The sequence below is a fragment of the Gallus gallus genome, chromosome 1, assembly GCF_016699485.2.
Source record: "Gallus gallus isolate bGalGal1 chromosome 1, bGalGal1.mat.broiler.GRCg7b, whole genome shotgun sequence".
NCBI classification, from domain to species: domain Eukaryota; kingdom Metazoa; phylum Chordata; class Aves; order Galliformes; family Phasianidae; genus Gallus; species Gallus gallus.
Window position 1 is genome coordinate 7,234,924 of NC_052532.1, and position 20,854 is coordinate 7,255,777.

The following is a 20,854-nucleotide window of genomic DNA, read 5'->3' on the forward strand; positions in this document are numbered from 1 at the left end:
GCAGTCTCCCAGGTAAATCCTACGCTCCCACCCACACTACATCCAGGTGTTTAAGGAGGTGCTGCTTTCCTTCTCAGAGAAATGTGGTGGCCTCCAGCAATCCCTAATTAGCACCTTGCTGATCCGCGAAGCACCGAATACCGCTCGCTTCTCTATAGCTCGACTCTGTAACCAATAATTACATTTTTGTCAGGCTGCCAAGATGCTCACACACACCTGCACACTGCCCACACGGTCCTTACAAAGAGATTTATAATAATTAATTGCAGCATTCCTATCACAAATCTCTTATCCTGCTTCCAGCAATGGCATGCAAGTCTGATGACAGGCATGTCTGACTTCCCCCGCTTGTTTACCAAGTTCAAGTCAGTTGAGATTGTCTTCTCTCTGTATCCTTTGATGCTTCGATTCATTTTTTTTCTCCCTGACATCTTAATTTACATCTAGGTGAGGAATGGTGCTTTTTTTCTTCTTCTTCTGTTTTCTCCTAGTTATTTGTTCATGTCTTCCTGACTAGTCTAGACAGCCCTACCACTTGCAATTTTCCCAAGATGGATGCTTGCCAAATTGCATGTCTCTCCTCCCACAGAAAGCAGGCCAAGTTTCACAGAACCAAACCTCTTCCCACAGCTCACCATTTCCCCAGCTAGCAGTTGTCTTCCAGACCTGAAGAGGTGAGAACTGGAAGCTTTGGAAGGCAGTCAACACCTCCAGAACCCTTCCCACTTCCCAAAGGTCTCTAATGTCCATGTAGCATCCCTCATGCTGATATTCCTGCTCCCTCTCTACTTCATGCTCACCATGGAACATCCCCAGCTGCTAATGCAGATGAGCACTGCTGTAGTGCTCTTCTTGTTGGTCATGATGCTGCCCTTCTTTGCTAAAGCAAAAGGCTTTGTTCAAATTTGCCTTCTCCCTGATTTGTTTCTAATCTGTTTTGCATTTTATTCTTTTTTTTTCTTTTTTTTTCCCATACCATATTCTGTTTTTATGTTCTTCTCAGTTTTCACTTTCTCTTGCAGGTTGCTGGCACTGTTGACATCCATCTGCACTTAATCTTTTTGGGGTTAAGTCTTACACACAAATATTTGCTTTCCCTGTTGGCACTTTCAGCAGTCTAAGCAAAACTTCAAAATTTCCCTGTGGCAATAGCTGTGGGAGGTCCCAGACAGTGAGAGAAGGGGCTTCATTCCCTCATTCCTCGTATACTTGCATCTCAGAGCATTTGTGGTAGTTGATTCACATCCAGGATAGGGCAGAAACCACCTCCTTTGAGGCTCAGCCATCAATACGGTCTGCAACCTTGAATCCTGTGCTACGGGAGGATTACAGGATAGAGACCTACACACTCATAAGCTCCATGGAGAGAGTAAATAGACTGACAGTATCTTCCATCAGAAGACCTGGGGGTAGCAGATGGCATAGTAGGGAGCATGCTCAAAGCAAACAGAAAGTGATGATTCTCAATGAGACTGGACAACTTAAGGAAAGATAATGCCACTAAAAGCAACTAACTACATACACACACAAAACAACAACAACAGCAACAAAACATATATAGAAACTAATTCACTACAGAGTTCTTGAACCAAAAACATTGAAGGTCAGGGGATCATCAGGAGGAACCACCGTATCTCATTGCCTCCTTTGTACAGTCTTCCCTGGATACCTGTTTTAGATGTTTGTTGGGTTTCCTTGTGGAAGAAAACAGGTGTGGATCATCTTTCATTACATATGGAAAGAACAAGTAGTCACAATTGGTTCATTTCAGCTCTTTCCCAGCCAAGAAGTTGCCAAAAAAGTTTCAGCACTGAAGCTCAGCTTAGCTTGATAGCAAGACATTAGGCATAGATGCCTTTACCCTCCTTCTGCCCAGTGATGTAGACAACATGATTTTCACACTGTGCTTCTTTTTGATTCACAAAATTTGTCTTCTTCCTCTTTTCTTCCTTCTTCTTTGCCATCAATAGGAAATGGTTCATTGCCAATTCTAGAAGGCAGGTCCAGGAACAGAACTATGGGTACAGGTGCTGTGGCCATGCTGGAAACAGGCAGCTGGCACAGAGACCTTCATTCTGATCCAGTACAACCATTCTCATGTTATTACTAATAAGATGGGATAGCTGTAACACGTAGCATCATAGAATCATAGAATCACAGAATAGCTTGGGTTGGAGGTACATTAAACACCACCCAGTTCCAACCCCCAGGCATTGGCAGGGCTGCCACCCACCAGATCAAGCTCCTGAGGGCACCATCCAACCTGGCCTTGGACATCTCCAGGGATGGAGCTTCTCTGGGCAACTTGTGTCAGTGCCTCACGACCCTCTGTGAAAATAATTTCTTCCTAATATCTAACCTAGATCTCTCCTCTTTTAGTTTAAAGCCATTCCCTCTTCTCCTATCACTATCAGACCGTGTAAAAAGTTGGTTTCCCTCCTGCTTGTAAGCTCCCTTCAAGTACTGGAAGGCTGCAATGAGGTCTCCCTGGGGTCTTCTCTTCTCCAAGCTAAACAACACCAACTCCCTCAACCTTTCTTCATAGGAGAGGTGCTCCAGCCCTCTGACCATCTTCATGGCATCCTCTGGACCTTCTCCAACAGCTCTATGTCTTTCTTGTGCTGGGAGCCCCAAGCCTGGACACAGTACTCCAGATGGGACCACATCTAGAGTCTATTTTTCAAATGGTGGAATCATGCAAGGGAACAAGATTTTGCCAGTGCAAATTATATTAAAAGATGGGAAATGAGACTTGGTGATGCACCCAGAGGACTGAATGCTAACTGTTGGCTGCTAATTTTTAACTTCCTACAAACTTCCTTTTGATGGAAACATTTGAGGAAAGTTTAAAGAAATTTTATTCACTATTTAAAAAATAATAATAACCACTAAATTTCACCTGAAGTGTGATTAGAACAGCTGTCAGCTGTTGGAAGCCAAAAAGAGGAATGACACCTTTCTTCTCATGGCTGGGGAGAAACTGCCCTGCAGCAGGTGCCAGAATCTCCTACCACCTTGGAGATACTGTGAGTTGAACACTTGAATGACCCAACAGAGCTTGTGAAAGCCCTCACAGCTCACTAAAGTCACTGCTTGCTAACACTGGAGCAAAACCATCTTGTTTTCTGCTGTAGTTCCATCTGTAAACATTTGTGTGCCTGAAATCACAAAACATGAGTCATTTTGATTTATTAATGGCACAGCACCTTGCTGATTGCTACTGTGTCTGACTATGTTATCCTCATCAAGTCAAAAGAGTGATAAATGAGGTTTCATCTCCAGAAAGTCCCATTTGTGTTTCCCTGGAAATGAATCATATGAAAGAGAAGCGAACATAAAGAAATGTTTACCAAAAAGCCTATTAGTTCGCTTGCAGCTCCAACTGGCTATATATATACATATTTTAAATCAATGAACTGTGTCACCATTCCCATGTCAGATGAGAGCACGGACTCACAAGCAGATGGTTTAATTTTCATAAAATCATAGAATCGTAGAATCATTAAGGTTGGAAAAGACTTCTAAGATCATCTAGGCAGCTGTCCACCTCCCACCAATACTGCCCACTAAGCCATGCCCCTAAGCACCACATCTATGCATTTCTTGAACACCTTTGGGGGCAGTGACTCCACCACCTCCCTGGGCAGCCTGTTCCAGCACCCAGCCATTCTTTTGGAGAAGTTTTTCCTAAGCAATTTTTCAGCACAAGAGAGGAGAAAACTTCAGTACCAGAGGTGGGGTGAAAATTTTTCAGTTGATGAATTTCTCCATTCATTTCCCAGCACTGAATTTTTCAGCTGTTTAATTGTTCATTGAGTTTCCGTGACATCCCTTGGTGGAAGACACTCCTCCTTCCTGTGTCAATCTGTCCATGTTAACATCAGTTAAATATTTACCTGAGGTCCCGGGAATTTCTGAGTACTGGTAGTGTGCGAGGGAGTCGCACTTATCCAAGCTGACCTTGGAACACAGGGCTGGTCTCCTCTGGGTCCCAGTGCTGTTGGCAGGGAAAGAAGCCCCTCCAGAAAATCACCACCTAGTTGACCATCCAAAATGGGCCAGTGCTCACTTCCTACCCTGCCAACAAGTACCCAGGCTCACAGGTCTCCTGCAAGACCTCCAAAGAAGTCAACTTTCCTTCACAACCCTCAGCAGAGGAAAATCGATACTCAAGCATCCCATCAATTTATACTACCACTTTAGTGGCTTCTTAGAAACTTCTCCTACATGATGCCTCCCACTCACTTTGGATTTTATTTGATGAAGTTTCTGAAGGTTGGGGTTATTTAACAGGTATGATGATGATCTGGGTAAAAATGTGCTTTTTCCACTTCATTGGCTCACCTGGTACAAATTCCTCTTGACTAGAACAGCACTTATACTCCAATAAAGCTAAAACTCTAAGACTTTCTGCAGAGACATTTTTCATTCACATATTTATCTACTTGCTCAGATGTTTTTTGCATGATTACTTTGACCCTTCAAGCCAAGTTTTTTCAAAATCTTTTTGAAATAAGAAGAGAAAAAAATATATAGACTTTCACCCCAGTTCACAACCTTCAGTGTTGGATTCAGCTCCAGGTTAGACAACTGATTCTATGGAGATGACCCAATAGTCCAAATGGAGGCACCTGCTCTCCTTTCAGTCACTGTGCAGTACCCTTCCTGGCCACCATCTGCTGCTTCACTTTCAGTGGAAATAGGAACTTTTTCTACTTCTGATAAGTAGATGGCACAAAATACAGGAGATCTGGCTATTCAATGGATTGCTTCACTTGCAAGTAATTTAATTGCTATGTCAACTTTTAAAATCAGAACAGCACAAAACTCACACTTCTTTTGTGGTCTAAGTTTGCATTCTCTACTTTTTCCTCATAAGACAATATTTTGCACTAATTCAGGGCTTTCAGTATTGGAACATTTGTCAAAAGAATTTCTGTACTCCACTCTGTTGGCTGCAGAACTTCAGAGAGCTGCATGGAGTGAAATTCAGTCTTTCTTCCCATTTTGCAAGTGATACTGAAGAGGACAAACTCCCTAATGCCTTTCAAACACTACTCAATATATATAAACATATATGTATCAGTCAAGAAGCCAATCCCAAGCCAAAATATTTATGCATAAAATATGTGGGAAAACATGTTCAAAATCCCATCAGGAATATATACTAGAAGATCAAATAGAAAAAGCCCTAAAATCAATGCTGAAGTAATTCAAAAAGCCTAATGAAAAGGTTGTCTTACATGATGGTTCCAACAACGCTACCTGGATTAGAAAGCTTATTGTGGTTGTTGCTGCAAGCTTTGGAGTCTAAGGCATTCTATGGTTAGAGATATTGTTTCCTTTTGATAAAGTACTGTTAACGTGTCTTCATTTCTTTTTTCCTCTCTTTGCATCATCTTGAAAAAATCCTTTTTTTTTTCTTTGCAAATAGAACTATTTACACATTTTGCACCATTTCCTAAATCAGTCTGCAATTGACAGCAAGCTTATAAAAGGAGACAAGGGGGTTTGGAATTTCAAAACACATGGAATTGCTTTAAAAATTTAGAAAATTGGATTTAAATCCACAAACTAAAACTCAGTGTCTTACAAGCATTCAAGAATTCTTATCCAAAGGCTTCTCAAACTAGAAGATAAAGATTCCAATAGGCATCACAAGCTCTGAGCAAATTCAAGCCACCTGCTCCACTCAGCATCGCACAAAGAAGGACCCTGGGCAGGCTGCAGTGCTTGTTTCAAGCTCTGGTCTTTTCCTGAATCCACTGAATCTAAGCCCAGAATGTCTGTATGAAGGAAAAGCACATGGTGAGACAGACCCATAGCTGTGGTTAGGATACTGTAGAATAAACGCTGCAGGACCACACCAGTCCCTTTTAGATCACATTAAGTCCACGCTGGGCCAAGGCCAGACCACAAAGTGAGCCTAGATGAGCTGTTTCTCAACATTAATGTATTACCTTCACCCAAATGCAAGAAGAAAATGCATTTGCAGGGTTACCCTCACCACTGGATGCAGCACAGGAGCTCTTTCAACTCACATGTTTTGCTGGGCATGGATTTCCCAATCGTTGTGCTGCTCTAGACAAGAAGTTGGAAATGCCAAATGCAGCTGACAATGCAAGTACAGCTTGGGTCAGAGGAAGAACTGGTGGAGTGACTCCCTTAGCCCCGCAGAAATCATTAGATACTGATAAATACTCAGACCTTGGTTTTGGAGCACTCAAACCAGAAACCAGACTACTTCCTTAACTACACAGGAACGTCTGGTGGCTCTGGCACTGAAGATGTGGAGCTCAGTCTCAGAAACAACCTTTACTTCCAGGAGGGAGCCATCCGCTGCTTACTATAAGGAAGTGGAAGCCTTTTTACGTAGGACTCATTTGAGACCATACCACATTTTTTTTGTGCCGTAAGATGAACATTCGTTAACTTGCCAATTCAGTGTCAGTTTTTGTACAGAGGAAGTAACAGCATCGCAAAAGAGAGGACACAATGCTGGTGTCACTAAGCTTTGTTGCCTCAAGCATTTCTATAGGTAGCAGTTCTGTTAGGAGTTCCCCTAATTGAAAGGATAAATGAAACGTGGGACAGATTTCAGCTCAGACACTCACACACTTCAGCTTAGATGTCAACAGGTAGATGTCTGCAGAGAAGACCACTGTCTTGAGATTTCCTAACAGTGGAGTTCTAGAGGCCAAACAAAGTGCCCAACTCCTTCTTGGACAACTTCAGGTATCCAAGACATCTGCAGAGGACCACGTATGACTGCTCTTCTTATCCTAAAATGAGCACCTCTGTTTGGTTAGCTGAAATGCTCTCTGTCCTCTTTTATTTGGGATTCCTGGGATTGTTATTCATCTGCACACATTGTGCCACATGCTGCCACATGAACTGCCCATGTGGTCCCCAGGCTGACACTGCAGAAGGTGATGTTCAGGTGAACAGTAAGCTTCCTGCTGTTGCTGGTCTTCTGCTCTCTCTCAGACCTCCTAGGCATCTCAGATGATACAAGGCACCCACTTCAGGTGACCAAATTGTTCCCATGAAGGTCTCAGCCTGGCCACTGATTCCTACCCAGGGTTGGGAATGCCAGTGATGCCCTGCTGGCCTCATCTCAACTTTTTGGGCATGAATGTGGAAAAAGAAAGAAAAATAAGTTCTTGTGCTTTCAGAGGTTTCCCTTATATAAGAAAAAGGTGTGTTACACTAACTGGAACCACATTTCTAAGACAATAAATAGGAGAATGCCACATTTGAAGTTCTGCTGGGTGCTGATGACCTCCTAGGGCAGACATCATCAGCTGGGTGCTGATGACCTCCTGAGCCTCCTCCTGAAAGCACAGGGCAAGCCTGATATGACCTCTGTTCTTCTTTTGGGGTCCCAAATGGCTCTGAATCCTCTTTTAGCTTGACAGAGAGCCCATCTCCTCTCCTTCCCTCCTTTGGCTGCCTCTGCTGCTGCCTACAAAGACTGCCTGCCTCTTTGCAATATAAAAAAAGATAAATCCCCAAAATCTGTAGATGAAGGAAAAAGATACTGCCCCTGACAGACACTGAGAGCAAAGATCAGTGCTGCAATATCCACATTCCCTGCATGGGGTACAGACCAACCCTGGACACTGCCAGAGGTATGTTAATGTTTAAAGCTACATGTGGGATTAGAAGCAGGTTAGAGTACACAATTTGCCCTGGGCAAGCCTGAGATCACTCCATTTCAAAACAGAGGAAATGCTGTAAATACCACAGCAAATGTAATTACCAGAACGTGATAAACACCACTTTGTTAGCAGCGACCATGGGAGGCTTCTCCTGTTTCAGATGTTTCTGACAACGAGCAGAAAGAGAACTCGAGGTCAATCCTAATGTCTGGATACAGAATCAGGTAGGGATGGCTGTGGTTTGGGCTTTTTTTTTATTAGCTCCAATATGTGTTTAGTCCCAGGTGCTGATGCTGTGATGGAAGGATCCCACTCCTTCTCATCCTCAGCATTGGTAAAGTGATTTGGGAGCAGAAACCGCCCGTAAGAAGCAGCTCCCGAGTGCCATTAATTTGGAAGCATTGGGATATTTCACATCAGTATCTCAACTGCCCATGTAGACATGGGCTAAATATTTGGCTTTTGAGCCATTTCTATTGCAGCAGGAAAGATTCGAGCGTAAAATACTATTTCCTGGATACGTTTAATCAAAGTTGTGCACTTTTGGGAAAAGAACCAAGAATCACATCTGCTCCCTGTCCTTTGAAACTGAGACTTAAGAAAACACGGGCTCAATTAAGATTTTAATGGGCAGATCATGAAGGGGCAAATCTCTGAACTCAAACAAAACGTGCTGCCGGCCTAAAACATGTAAAAGGCAGAAAAACAACCGCTGATGGCAGCAACAACTCTTCCATGGGGTATCCTTAGAACTGTTTCCAGTCCGCATCACCACTGTCGTCTTCAAGGCTTCAGGAATTTTACAACTGTTAAAAAATTTGTCTCTGGGTTGTCTTTGCAAATCCAGTGGATGGAGGTGGGCTGTGGATGCTATGTGCCACCTCCCTGGACTGCTCAGCCCCAGCATGGGGCATCAAGGGGACGAGACGCTGCTGTCACCACAGCCATTCTGTTTGAGGAATGAACCAGGGCAGAGCACAATGAAACATCATACCTAATCCCAAAGCTCTGTCATGCCCCATGCAATGGATATTCCTCCAGAGGCAGGAAGCCTATGGAGAGTCTCTTCTGACTAACAGACTCACTGCAACCTCCCAGCTTGAATCAAAGCATGTAAATAATGGAGATTTCACCACATTGGTTGGCTACACGTTTCAGTATGTTATATCCTCATTTCCTATTTCCATATTTGATTGCTTTTTTCTCTTATTTATAGCCATTATTTTTTCCTTGTCTTTACTCACAGCTACCTCTCCAATAGAGATACACACAGACCAAGAAAAATCTGCCTGCATCCTTCCTACTGATAAACCATGTACATGGAGATTCTCACTTTAGGGCACTGTTTGTAGGCCAGGAATAAACTCTTAGCATTTCTTATCCACCCAAGAGCATGGGCTGGTGTCCAACAGAGCTCTCCCGCGGTGCTCATCATTGCTCCACTTAGAATCATACAATCATAGACTCATTAAGGTTGGAAAAGACCAATAAGATCATCTAGTCCAATCAACAACCCACTACCATCATGCCCACTAAACCATGTCCCTCAGTGTCACAGCTACACTTTATTTGAACACCTCCAGGTATGGTGACTCCATCATCTCCCTGGGCAGCCTGTGCCAATGCCTCACCACTCTTTCAGAGAAGAAATTTTCCAAACAACCAACTTGAACCTCCCCTGGCACAACTTAAGGTCATTACTTCTTGTCCTATCACCGTTACCCAGGGGAAGAGGCCCACCTCGCCACAGCCTCCTTTCAGGCAGTTGTAGAGAGCGAAAAGGTCTCCCCTGAGCCTCCTCTTCTCCAGACCAAACAATCCCAGTTCCCTCAGCCACTCCCCATAAGACTTGTGCTCCAGAACCTTCACAGCTTCATTGCCCTTCTCTGGACGTGCTCCAGAGCCTCAGTGTCACTTCCACAGCCCTACACAATGCTTTTATGTGGAAAGAGCTTTCCTGCTCCACAACAAAACAGAAGATATTGAGTAGATGTGGCTGCTATGTTCATGCTTCAGAGACTCTGAAACAGAACTTTTTCCCCATGCAATGGAAATGAGGACTTACATCATCTGAATTTCTATTTGTGTCCTCAGCCAGCATCAGCACAAGCTATTCCTCTACTCTGACTTTCCTTTCTTTCTCTCCCCAACTACCATCCAGTTATGCAACTGAGTTTTTTCCACAATAAAAAAAATATATTCAAGAACATCCAGGAGAACATAATTGTGCTTTGTAAAGGCTCTGGAAAGACCAAAAGCAAGCCAGACAAGTGAACGTGCTCTGAAACAGGTTTGCAGTGAAGATGAATGGAGGTGACAAACTCGTTGCATTTTGAGGCAATAAAGAGGATATGTGCCACCACCATCCAACAACATACTTTGGTTTGAATAAGTAGCCAAACCTCAGGTGCTCACATGTCACACTTCTGAACACATGTCCTTGGAAGACATGGATAGGCAAGGGGAAGGGCACAGGAGTTAGAAAAATTACTTAACAGATTATAGAAAAAAATATTCAATCATTTCTAATCTCCTTGGGGATAAATCCTAGTTTGAAGAGAACTGTCTCCACTGAACTAGGGCACACAGCCCTACTTTTACCTACTTTTACCATCCTAAGAATGAGATAGTCCTCCCTCTACTCCTGTCTGGTGATGAAGATGAGTCAGTTTGACAATGAAATTAGGCACATCCAATCTTGTGTTTTTGTCCCACACCTTGTCTCAGTATGAAACTCTGCGGTGACATTTCCTCTTGCAGTAGCTAGAATCTCTGCAGGTTCCCCGCTGATCCAGAAAATGCAGAACAAATCTTTTCTTTCAGATCTCAGGAAATATATATTTTTTATTTCTTGCTTCTAATTTCTGGGGGACAGATATTCAGACCTGGTTTTCTATCTGTATTATTTCCCTTTCACATTACACAGTGTCATGGAAAATTTCTGCTTTCTCAGTAAGTTTTTTTTTCCTATTGGACTTCATTTTACAGATAACTGGACAGCACTTGTAGCAGTATTGGTCCAAAAAAAAACCTCTAATTGGGGTGATGAAATGAGGTAGCTGCTGTGTCAGCTGCCAGAAGCACCTGCAACAATTTTGGCTCAGGCTGGCAGCAAAGCTAAACCTGCAACCACGTGGCTGCCCCTGCCCGAGTTCCATGGGGCAAGGATGCTTCTGCAGGGAAATTTGGAAAGCCATTTGGCTGGTGGAGGCAGGATGGACTTCAGAAGGCTGTGTCTGCAGCTTCCATTAGGGACTTGAACTACTGCTGCCTTGGAGCCAACTTGGCTTCCCCTTCGTGAAAATAAACATGGGCTGGGAGAAAGTATGTCCCTGATTGAAAGACCTCATCTCCCTTCAAGGCAGAATGGCTGATCTGGTTACAGGCAACATTATAGGTGTCCCATTTGCCAGCTGGATTTCCACAGTTGTTGGTTTTAATAAACATTTTCTCCTTTTTTTTTTTTTATTTTCTTTTCAATCTCACAGGTGCATGAGGAAAGGCAGAAGAGGAAATAAGGGACTTTTCATTGAATCCAGAGTTGGCTGTGGCCAATAACTAAATCAAAGTCCGGCTCTGCTCACAGCCAGACAAGTGTTTGCACCAAGGACAGAACTTGGCCCAGGGCTGCTGGTCCTTGACCCTATGAATCATCCTTCCCATCTACTGAACAAGACAAAGCACGGATTTTCACATGCAAGAACACCTAACACATCTACAGACTTACTGATTACAGAGGGTCTCAGTGGCTCCCATACTTGCGTTGAACAACAGCTTGGGAACATCCATCATTCATTGTGGCTGCTCCTGGCCCAGAAAACCTTCCAGATATTCACTTTGAATACAGTCCCCAGAATGGCCAGCCCAGACTGTGGCCTAGGATAATCCAGGCAGGAAAAATCCCGGTGTACCTGTCTTAGATGTTTGCTTCTCCCTCCTGTTCCAAACCCAACAAAGAGCACTGAAATATTCCTGGTGGGTTACTCCAAGTGAGGTACCAGGAGGCATTCCTGACCATCTTCCAGTAGTAGCTAACTCAATACCTCCACTCTCCATGGTTGAAAAATCATGGGACAAATATGATTAATAACTAGGAATGGCTGAAAAACAAACAAACAAACAACACCACTGCCACCATTACCTGCTTCTTTCGGCTGCACACTGTATTTTGCCTTGGGTTCATAACATAATACACTCACCCTACAGGAACATGGGCCTTGACTTTCCTCCTTGGAGGCCAGGGGTACCCTGGGAGCACTTTGCCTATAGGAACCTGTGTTGAGGAAGGTGATCTGGACATGGACACAAATGTTTTCAAGCATGAGTTGCACCACACCTTTTCAGGTCCCAGCTCCAGTAACTGCTCATGTCCCCACCAGCACTGGTGGGCCTTCTTTGCCCACCTTTCAGCCTTCCCAGTCTACATGCAGTGGGATATCCTCCATCTCCTTCTAATGCTGGAGAGGCCATGAGCATGAGGACAGAAAAGCAGAGGAATCACTGAGTTGCTCATACATGGGGAACCAAAGTCAGTCTTGGTCTTTTCATATCTTCTTGTTGCTGTTTGTGTCATGACACTGCCATCTCCAGCTGGCTTGGAGGAAGAGGTCTGTGTCTCTTTAAACTTTCCACTGCCTTCCCCAGGAGGTGTCTCTCACCCCTTCCTCTCCCAGACTTTGTGCTAACACAGAGGGAACATGACCAGATTGACAAATGTCCCACATCTCCAACCTGCCCTGAGACCACAGTGTTGACATCTCACTTGTGCCACACTCTGTGGATTTGGTCCCATCCAGCTTGCTGCATCTTTCTTATCCAACTGGGAAACACATTTCTTCTGCTCTTGGCTATGAGTAAGAGCCTGGGTGCTTGCAAAAAAATCTTTATACAGCTGAGCAAACACTGAAGGAGAAGCCAGACCAAGAGATGAAATGATCTGCTGTGGTTGGGGTCAGATGCCTGCTCATGTACAGAAGTAGGTAGCCTCATGCCATGAAATCCGGAATAATTTAGTGCGTTTGGCAGAACTTCATGAAAATGTGGCTCTGGATAATTAAAAGCAGCCTGAAGCCATGTGGGTCTCCACTCATCGCTAGTTCCTGGAAGGATTGCCTTTAGAGGCAGCAACCATGCACACACACTCATGGCTGCCCAGGCATTTCCTTGCCTGGCAGGCTGGAAGCAGGATAATTTTGAGGATATCATGTACCTCAGTGTGTATCGTCAGAGCAGGCTGTGCTCTGGAGCAATCTGCATCCACTGATGGTGAGCAAGATGGTCCAGATTTCTCCACCAGGCGGTAGGACACTGATGTATTCTTGCCTTGCCCTGCACCAAGCTTCGAGTTCAGAGGGTGGGGAAAAGCTCCCTTTTCAACCCCAAATTGAGACTACTCACAACTGATATCAAACTGAAGACTTCATGCACTGCTTCAGGTCAACCCTGCTACATGACACTGTATGACATCAAATGGTCAAGCTGCCTCATAATAAAGAAAAAGGGTGCCTCTATCAGGCACTCTAGGAATAGAGACATTTCCCCATTTCCTTCCTTGGAAATACTCAGAACACCTTCTGGGTTCTACAAATAAAGGAATTATCATGTGCAATGGAAACATCCATGGATAAGACTATTTTGAAGCCTTCTATGGCCTTTTGTTCTCTTTTTTATCAGTCTGTGTTTACGTGGGAAGACAGAAAACTGATAGGGAGATGCTTACCACATCCCTAAGAGTCCCCCATCACAGCCTGAGTGGGAAGATTTGGAAATGAGCCCATGCCATTTCCACTCCAAAAGACTCCCAGGGACATTACCCAAATATATCAGCTATCTTGTGGTTTCCCTTCATCCCAGACACTTTTCAGCAGTTGTCCTTCTCATTTAATGCAGCTCACAACTATGCAAATCAAACACAGATTGTAGGGCAGGGATATGCTCCTTGGGTGGGTTACTGGAAGGAAAACAAAAGCACAGTAGAACATCATTAAAATGAGACAGAAGCAATGGGCATTCTCTGTCATGGTATTTTGCTGCTTCAACAAGCTGCAGGGAAAGAAACCTAATGTAAAAAAAAAAAAAAGAATTTCAAACCTTTATTGTACCCAATTTTTATCTATTTTGAGGTCATTTTGCCTTGCCCTCACCACACTGGAGTTTTAAACAGAGTATTTTCTATTTCCCTAGTCCCTTAGGATCAGGGAAGGGAGGATCCTTCATGTGGCTCATGCTGCAAGAAAACACAGAAGGCCAGTGCATGGGAATTAAAGAAAACTGTCTTAACCCAGCCAGACTGCAGCGGGCTCCACAGTATGCACCAGAGCACAAGGATGGGTTGCCCACGACTGGCACTTTCCAGTCCTCCAGTTCCTCTCCTAGAACCCAGAGCAGAGAGGAAACTGCCAGAACAAACATTATGCAAGTCCTCCTCTGGTAGCCCAAGGAGCTTTTGTGGAAGATGCTGTTTCTCCATGATTTAAGCCTTCATGGTCTTACGAAGTGTCCCTGAATGTGAGCCATGACCATCCACCCAGCTGAGGTCACCAGGACAAGGAAGAGGCTGCAAAGACTGCTGCCCAGGGATGGGTTCAGGGAGTGACCCAACCCATTGGCTCCCAATGTATTCATGTGCCCTTTGTTGAAATACAAATAGCTCTGAAACTATTTCCTCCACTTCCGCAGAGGAAGAATGCCATTTAATTCAATTTTTGCTTTGTATAATAATGGGAAAGCCAATTATGCAATTACAATTGCTTTTCTTATCTGGTTCCTTTTTTAGCTGCTTCAGAGCCTTGCAGGTGTTATAATTGGGTCATGAGGTGTTTGTTACAGCAGCCAAAGTGCCACTGGAGAGGAAGATGGTAAGCAGACAATTGTAGATTGCCTGATAACTTGTTAGTTACCTTGCTTCTTATTAGGAATGCTGACAACTTTCATGAAAGCTTTATTATTACCCATAGAAATCTCTGAGGGTATCTCAGAAATTGAGAATGAGATAATTCACCTAAATCAGCTGAAGTAGCAGCCGGGATGCAGATCTGATGCTTGAGAGGGAATACAAGAGAAGCAATGCATGGAGAGAGGCTCAATAAAAGGTATAATCTCCTCCTGCAAACTGAATAAGCTCAAATGGAGGCCAATAAAAATGAGCCTCCAAATCAACTTGCTAACAAAACCAGGAGCTAAAACTCCTCTGAGTAATAACTAACTGCAAGCACGTTCAGCGCTTCCATAGACTTTCCCCTCATGCTTCCACAGACTCTCCATAGACCAGACCTCGAGTTACCATGGTGTAATCCTTCCTATGCAGACAAGGCAGCAAGGTCTCAATTAAGGGACTGTGCAGCCCTACAGAAAGCCATTCACGGGAGAAAGGTGAGCTACCAGCTTTGCACTGAAATGTGAAAGCCTGCATGGGGCACTGCAAGAGGAGAACTGCTGTCTCATCACCTCCTCTCAGCTTCAGCAAGCAGAAATCAACTCCCTGAATGCAGAAAAGTAGCATTTAGCATGTAGCAAAATCTCTTATGAGAATAAGGCATTGGCAGATTTGGATGTTCTCCAGACCTAGCGAGGAGGGTGATGATGCAATGCTGAATGCTTGTATCTGTCTCCCAAAGAAAACTCTGAGGAATTGGACTTGATGATCCTTGTGGGTCCCTTCCAACTTGGGATCGTAGAATCATAGAATGGCTTGCACTGGAAGGGACCTCAAAGATCACCCAGTTCCAATACCCCTGCCACTGGCATGGTTGCCAACCAGTAGATGAGACACTAGATCAGGTTGCCCAGCACCCTATTCAACCTGACCTTGAACACTTGGGATATTCTATGATTCTATGACCTCTTGGACTGCTTTTGAGCAAAAAATAATAATAATAAAAATAAAAATAAATTAAAAAAAAAAGGAGGTCCCCTAAAAGCATCAGGAGCTTTCAGCAATGCAGCTCCAGTGCCACTGGCTGCACCAGTCTGCAGACAACAACTGGGCGTTAACACAAGGTGTAGTGAGCAATGTCAGAGGCACCGGGGGAAGAAGTGGAGAGAGGCCAAGAGGCCCCCGGGGCACTTCCCAGAGCCAGAAGGGAGCTGGAAGTGCTTCAGCCAGCACGGCCAGCCCAAAAAGTGCAAATTCTTTGATGCATCTGCAGGTCTTCCCTTGGGGCATCGACTTGAGGCTTGGGTACAAACACAGAGCTTTTAAGAATTTTAATCAGGTTTTTATTACTCCTTAATTGGTCCTTTCTTTAATAAAAACACCTTATTAAAGGAAACTGCTGCGACTGCAAGATTTGTTTTATAGGCAACTACTGCATTTCTCCAATGGGCGGGAGAGTGGGAAGTACAACCTAAAACCATAACACCAGAGGGGAAAAGTAGAGTTCCTGTGTCATTATCTCCACCAACATCAGCTCTTAAGCTTTAAACAGAAGGGAGAGGAGTTGCAGCGATTCGTTACACTCCCATCCCACAGCTGTGGTGTGGTTGGAGCTCAGGGCTTTAGCACCAATCTTGTGGCAAAGCAAAGGTCTGCGAGCATATCTGAGGGGCTGAGAAAGGTCAGGATAGAGCCCAGTTGATTACAAGCATGGAGGCCAAACTGGAACTACCTGAAGAAAGGACAGCTGAGCTACTGTTGCTCTCCAAAGTGGCCAGAACAGGGACCTGAGTGAATTTATCAGACTGTGGGGTTGTTGGAAAACCATGGATAGCAGCGCCTGGCCCTCAGCCCAGACTGGAGGGGCTTAACGACACAGCTGGAATCAGCTTCCAGCAGCAGTAGCAGCCAGGATGAGGAATGTGTTATCCCCAACAAATTGTCTGGGGTCTGGCCTCCTTTTACCATGTGCCCAGGGGCTTTCCAACAATTGAAAGGTTTTCCTGTGCTCTGTATCCCTTTATTGTGTCGGTGTGTTGAGGATTTCCCACGCACTTATTTGCTCCCCAAGCACTGGGCAGGGCAGGAGAGAGGAGGAGAAGGAGCCAGCAGCTTTTCATCCCATGGGACAGCCTTGATGGGGCTGTGAGGAGCACAGGGAAAAAGTCTTTTGGAGCACGGGATCCAACTTTAAGCCAATTTCATCACTCCTTTGTTCCAAACCTGCTAACAACAGGCTGTTTGTTGTTGAGAGAGCAACATGTGAAGATATCCCAAGACTCAAAGGTGGGACCTCACTTCCTCAAACTAGACCTTCACCTTCTGGTTTGAGGACATCAGCACTTGATCCCATCACCACTGGATCTGAGAAGGCAAAGCAAGGAGCAAAATGCCAACCACGGCTATTGGGAAGGGATGCCAACCCACGCTGGGAAGAGAAGGGTAGTGCTAAGAAGGGGAAACAAATTCCTAACACAGTGGTGGCCAAGAAGCCTATCTCCAACACAAGAGCACAGATGCATGGGCTGAATGGGATCACAATCCAATCTATTTTTAACTGGTGCAGAGGAAGCTTTTACTTTTCACTGCAAAAGGAAGCAGACAATGTGGCCGTCAGTTGAGCTCAGTTTATTCTCTCCCAGGGTGTGTGTAGAAGTATTTAAAGCCCCCAGCTCTGGCTATAATTCCCTTTAATCTGCTTGCAGCTGTGTGGAGTCAAGGAGCACGGCAGCTGAGATGCACTTTTGATCCATACGCTCTAGGTTCTGCCCTGTGGTTTCCATTCCAGCTAACAGGTGAGATATACTGTTGGCATCAATAAGCACCAGTTCATCAGGGTCCCCTACGTTTGGCTCCAAATGTATATTTGAATGTCAACAATCCCCCCTCTCTCTCCAAAATGGGACAATGGCACTCTCAGGGCATCCCAAGGACTGAGGTCATGCCCATGGTGCCACTGGCCAGGTGGGCAACGCAGCAGTTCAAACTTAGCCCATGGGAAAAGTCAGGAAAAAAAAAGCCAGAGCTTCTGCCATCACAAATATTGTGCATTGCACGAATCCACAGGACACAAGAGATGACACATGCCCCCTTCCATCCTGACCTAAAGAGATGCTTCAAGTGTTCTCAGCTCCCCATGGAACCACCAGCCTCGTAAAACAAAGTTTGGCACTAAAAGAAAGAGGTCTCCAAGTTCCACTTCCACAAGTGTATATACCCAGAACATAACTGCAGGTTGCTCCTCTCTGCCAAAGAAGTGTTTATGAAAAGCTGGTGTTTATTACAAACACTACAGCCCCATAAAGCTCAGAAGCCACTGGCAACAGACATCAGCGGACTTTCCATGCTAAAAATATACTTTCTTCGGGGAGAATTGCCTAGAGGGAGAATTACTTCTCATGCTCTCCACTGGGAGGAGAAAGGCACCTTATTCAGCTTGCTCCAAAGCAGGTGCTGGCATTACTCAGACAAATGTGCCCTCAAGAGTCTTTATCCCTCCAGCAGCTACAAAGGCAGCTTAGCACAATTACCTCCGAAGTCAATGTTTATGCTCCTGTGTGAATTAGGCAAGAATAATCCCTCACAGACTGCAATGGTCCAGACAAGAGCCAAACCAGGAGCCCAGAAGCTCTACTCCCAAACATTTCCATTGAAATCAAAGTGTGGGTTCTGCAGACAGCAAAACCGGTAATGACAACAGGATCCCAGTTGATTCTGGTTTCCCATCTATTTCTCATGACCAAATTAATGTCAAGCTTTGCTCAGCCCCACGGGAAGTTTAAGAGTCAGCACAGAGGTGAGCACTGAAAGAAGAACTTAACATCTCCCCACCACCAGGGTGTTATCTGCCAGTGATGGTGCCAATGGACCGGGAAAATCAGGCACCAGCCAATCTGCATACATATATACATAGAGACATATACACATACAAATGACACTTGGATGTCTGTGCCCACCTAGAAAACAAGCATCAAAGAGCAAATAAATCCCTTACTCGATTGTCTTCTTGGATCTCCCAGTCGCTGGAGAAGCTCAGGGCGTGCTGTGCCTGCGAGCAGTTGGAAAACTGGAAAAGGCTGGCAAACATCCTCCTGTTCTCCTGGGTGTCCGGGAAAATCGCCTCCTGAAAGTTCACCCCATGCGGCAGGAGGATGTAATTCTCATCCATGCTGAAACACAAACCATGGGGCAGCTGCTTTAAGGCTCTGTTGCAGAAGTCACCGTCGTCCCCCAGCCCAGCCAAGGGCCACCAAAGTTGCATGGACAGACTTTGAGCCAACGCATGGCTCTCAGCACTCCCGGCACATTGCTGCCTATATTCCCCATGGATTTGACCTGGTAGCTGCAGGGAGGACCTGGCAGGCTCCTGCTGCCCTGCAGATATCAATGAGCTCCCAAAATACATCAAATCTCTCTTTCGGCCTTTGGTTCCTACTGAATTTGTATTGCTTTGCTCTTGACCCCTGAGTCTAAGTGCTCCTTCAAAGTCAATAAATAACTTTTGGAAGGCATGTCCTTAAAGATACTGTCCCAGACTGAGCACTGGACAGCATCAGAACTTGTTTTGCTATGCACCCAGTGTAAGGATGTAGTGAGCGTTTCGAAACAAGCCACAAAGCAACATTTTGCAAATGCTTCTGGATTGAAAGGTCAGGGCGATGGCTTTGTTCCCACATTGTGGTTTATTTTCTTATTCTTTCAATGAGCCCAAAGTCACGATTTGGCTGGGGCCGAGAGAACGCTGTCGGGTGTGCATCTGGGGATTGCTCCTATACTCTCATGCCAAACTTTGGAGAACAGGCACTGGCCCTTCTCCAGCGCTGGAGAGGAGATCTGGCCATGAAGAAACAAAAGCAGCAGCACCCAGGGGCTGCTCAACAGCAGCTCAGCATTAAAGCAGCGCTGGGATATCCCAGCTTGGGATGTTTCTTTGGGGTGGATGTGCGGAAGATGCAATACTGCGGGGAGAGCAGCGGGACGGGGCCAACCCTCCCAGCCCTGGAGGATGCCCGGAGCTGTGCCACAGCACCCAGACCCCCCCGGGCCCCCAAGGCCGGGACTCACCGAAGGAAGAAGAAGTAAGCGTAGCCCTGCATGACGGTGTGCGAGTGACAGGAGAAGTAGCCGAGCCCGGTGAGGTTGAGTCGGGAGCCGGCGGGCACCTCCAGCATGCTGCCCCACGCTTGGTCGCACAGCAGCTCGATCTCAGCCGAATAAAAGAGTCCTCCCGGGTTGTGCTGCGAGCTGGCACCGGAGGGGGGGTCCCGTTGCCAGGGCAGATAATTGTAAGCCCCGTAGGGATCGGGGTGAAGAGCCAACACCCGCGCGTAAACGATGATGGAAGCCAGCTCGGCTCGGCAGCCCTCGCTCAGCGGCCGCCACTCGGCCGGCAGCTGGCAGCCCCCCCCGGCGCCCGCCCCGGCCCCCAGCCCCAGCGCCAGCCCCAGCAGCAGCAGCGGCCCCGCGGGCGGCGGCATCGCGGGTGGCTCCGAGCCGGGGGGGGGGGGTGGGGGCGCGCCTGGCTCCGCTCCGGGACCGGCACCGGGACTGGGGAGTGGGGATGGGAATGGGGGAGAAGAGGGGTAGGGGACAGCCCGGAGATGTTATAGGTGGGTGTAGAGGGAGAAGGGATGGGGTTGAAGCAAAAGGTGGGAAAGGCAAAGGTGCACCCCGTAAATTAAAATAATAATAATAGAGACTTTAAGAGGGTTTGGGGAGTGAAAGAGTGAAGATGCAAAGGGGTGAGGGTGCGAAGGGGTTGAGATGCGAGCAGCTGAGATGCAAAGGGGAGGGCTGGGAAAAGGGAGAGACATGCGAAGGGGCAGAGATGCGAAGGGGAGGGAGGGAAATGGGAGAGGTGCAAAGGGGGAGGTGAAAAGGGAGGGGTGCAAAGGGGAGGGATGAGAAGAGGAGGGATGCGGAGGGAAGAGGTGGACGGGACGGACGTGCAAAGAAGAGAGATGTAAAAGGGCGGAGATGCAAAGGGCAAAGCACAGCCCCTGGAGGAGGGGGGTGGTTGGGGGTAAAGCTGCCGCTGGGCATCCCCTGACCCCATGGGGAACACTGGCGGTACCCGGGGCTCGGGGAGGTGGAGAGAGGTCTAATAGGGAGGGCAGGGACTGAGAGGGAGGTGCCGGATCCCACTTGCGATTTCCTTTCCTAGAAGCCTGCAACGCTTTCAAAATGCGGCTGGTGTGAAAGGTAAAAATGAAAAGCCGGGGTCTCTGCGTGGTCACTTCCCACCGCTTCTCCATAGAGCTGCGGCACCCCGGGGCTCCTCCAGCTTTCGGGCCGATGGCTCCGAGCCCGACCCTTCTCC

The 20,854-nt window shown here is 46.2% G+C and overlaps 1 protein-coding gene and 1 long non-coding RNA gene across 2 annotated transcripts in view; one reads left to right on the forward strand and one right to left on the reverse strand.

The window, feature by feature from the left end:
• The window catches only part of CCDC3 (coiled-coil domain containing 3), a 41,486-nt gene extending 21,128 nt beyond the window's left edge, over positions 1-20,358 (reverse strand). The window contains exons 1-2 of the mRNA XM_003640333.5: positions 19,600-20,358; positions 18,530-18,704 (exon numbers count right to left, since the gene is read on the reverse strand). Of these exons, the coding sequence (XP_003640381.3) occupies positions 18,530-18,704; positions 19,600-20,012 (588 nt within the window). The 5' untranslated portion in view covers positions 20,013-20,358. The remainder of the gene's footprint in view (positions 1-18,529; positions 18,705-19,599) is intronic.
• Positions 7,746-13,275, forward strand: LOC121107993. The gene is made up of 2 exons (XR_005842341.2): positions 7,746-7,885; positions 11,150-13,275. It is a non-coding gene; the product is annotated as an uncharacterized LOC121107993 (long non-coding RNA).
• Positions 20,359-20,854: the final 496 nt, after the last annotated feature.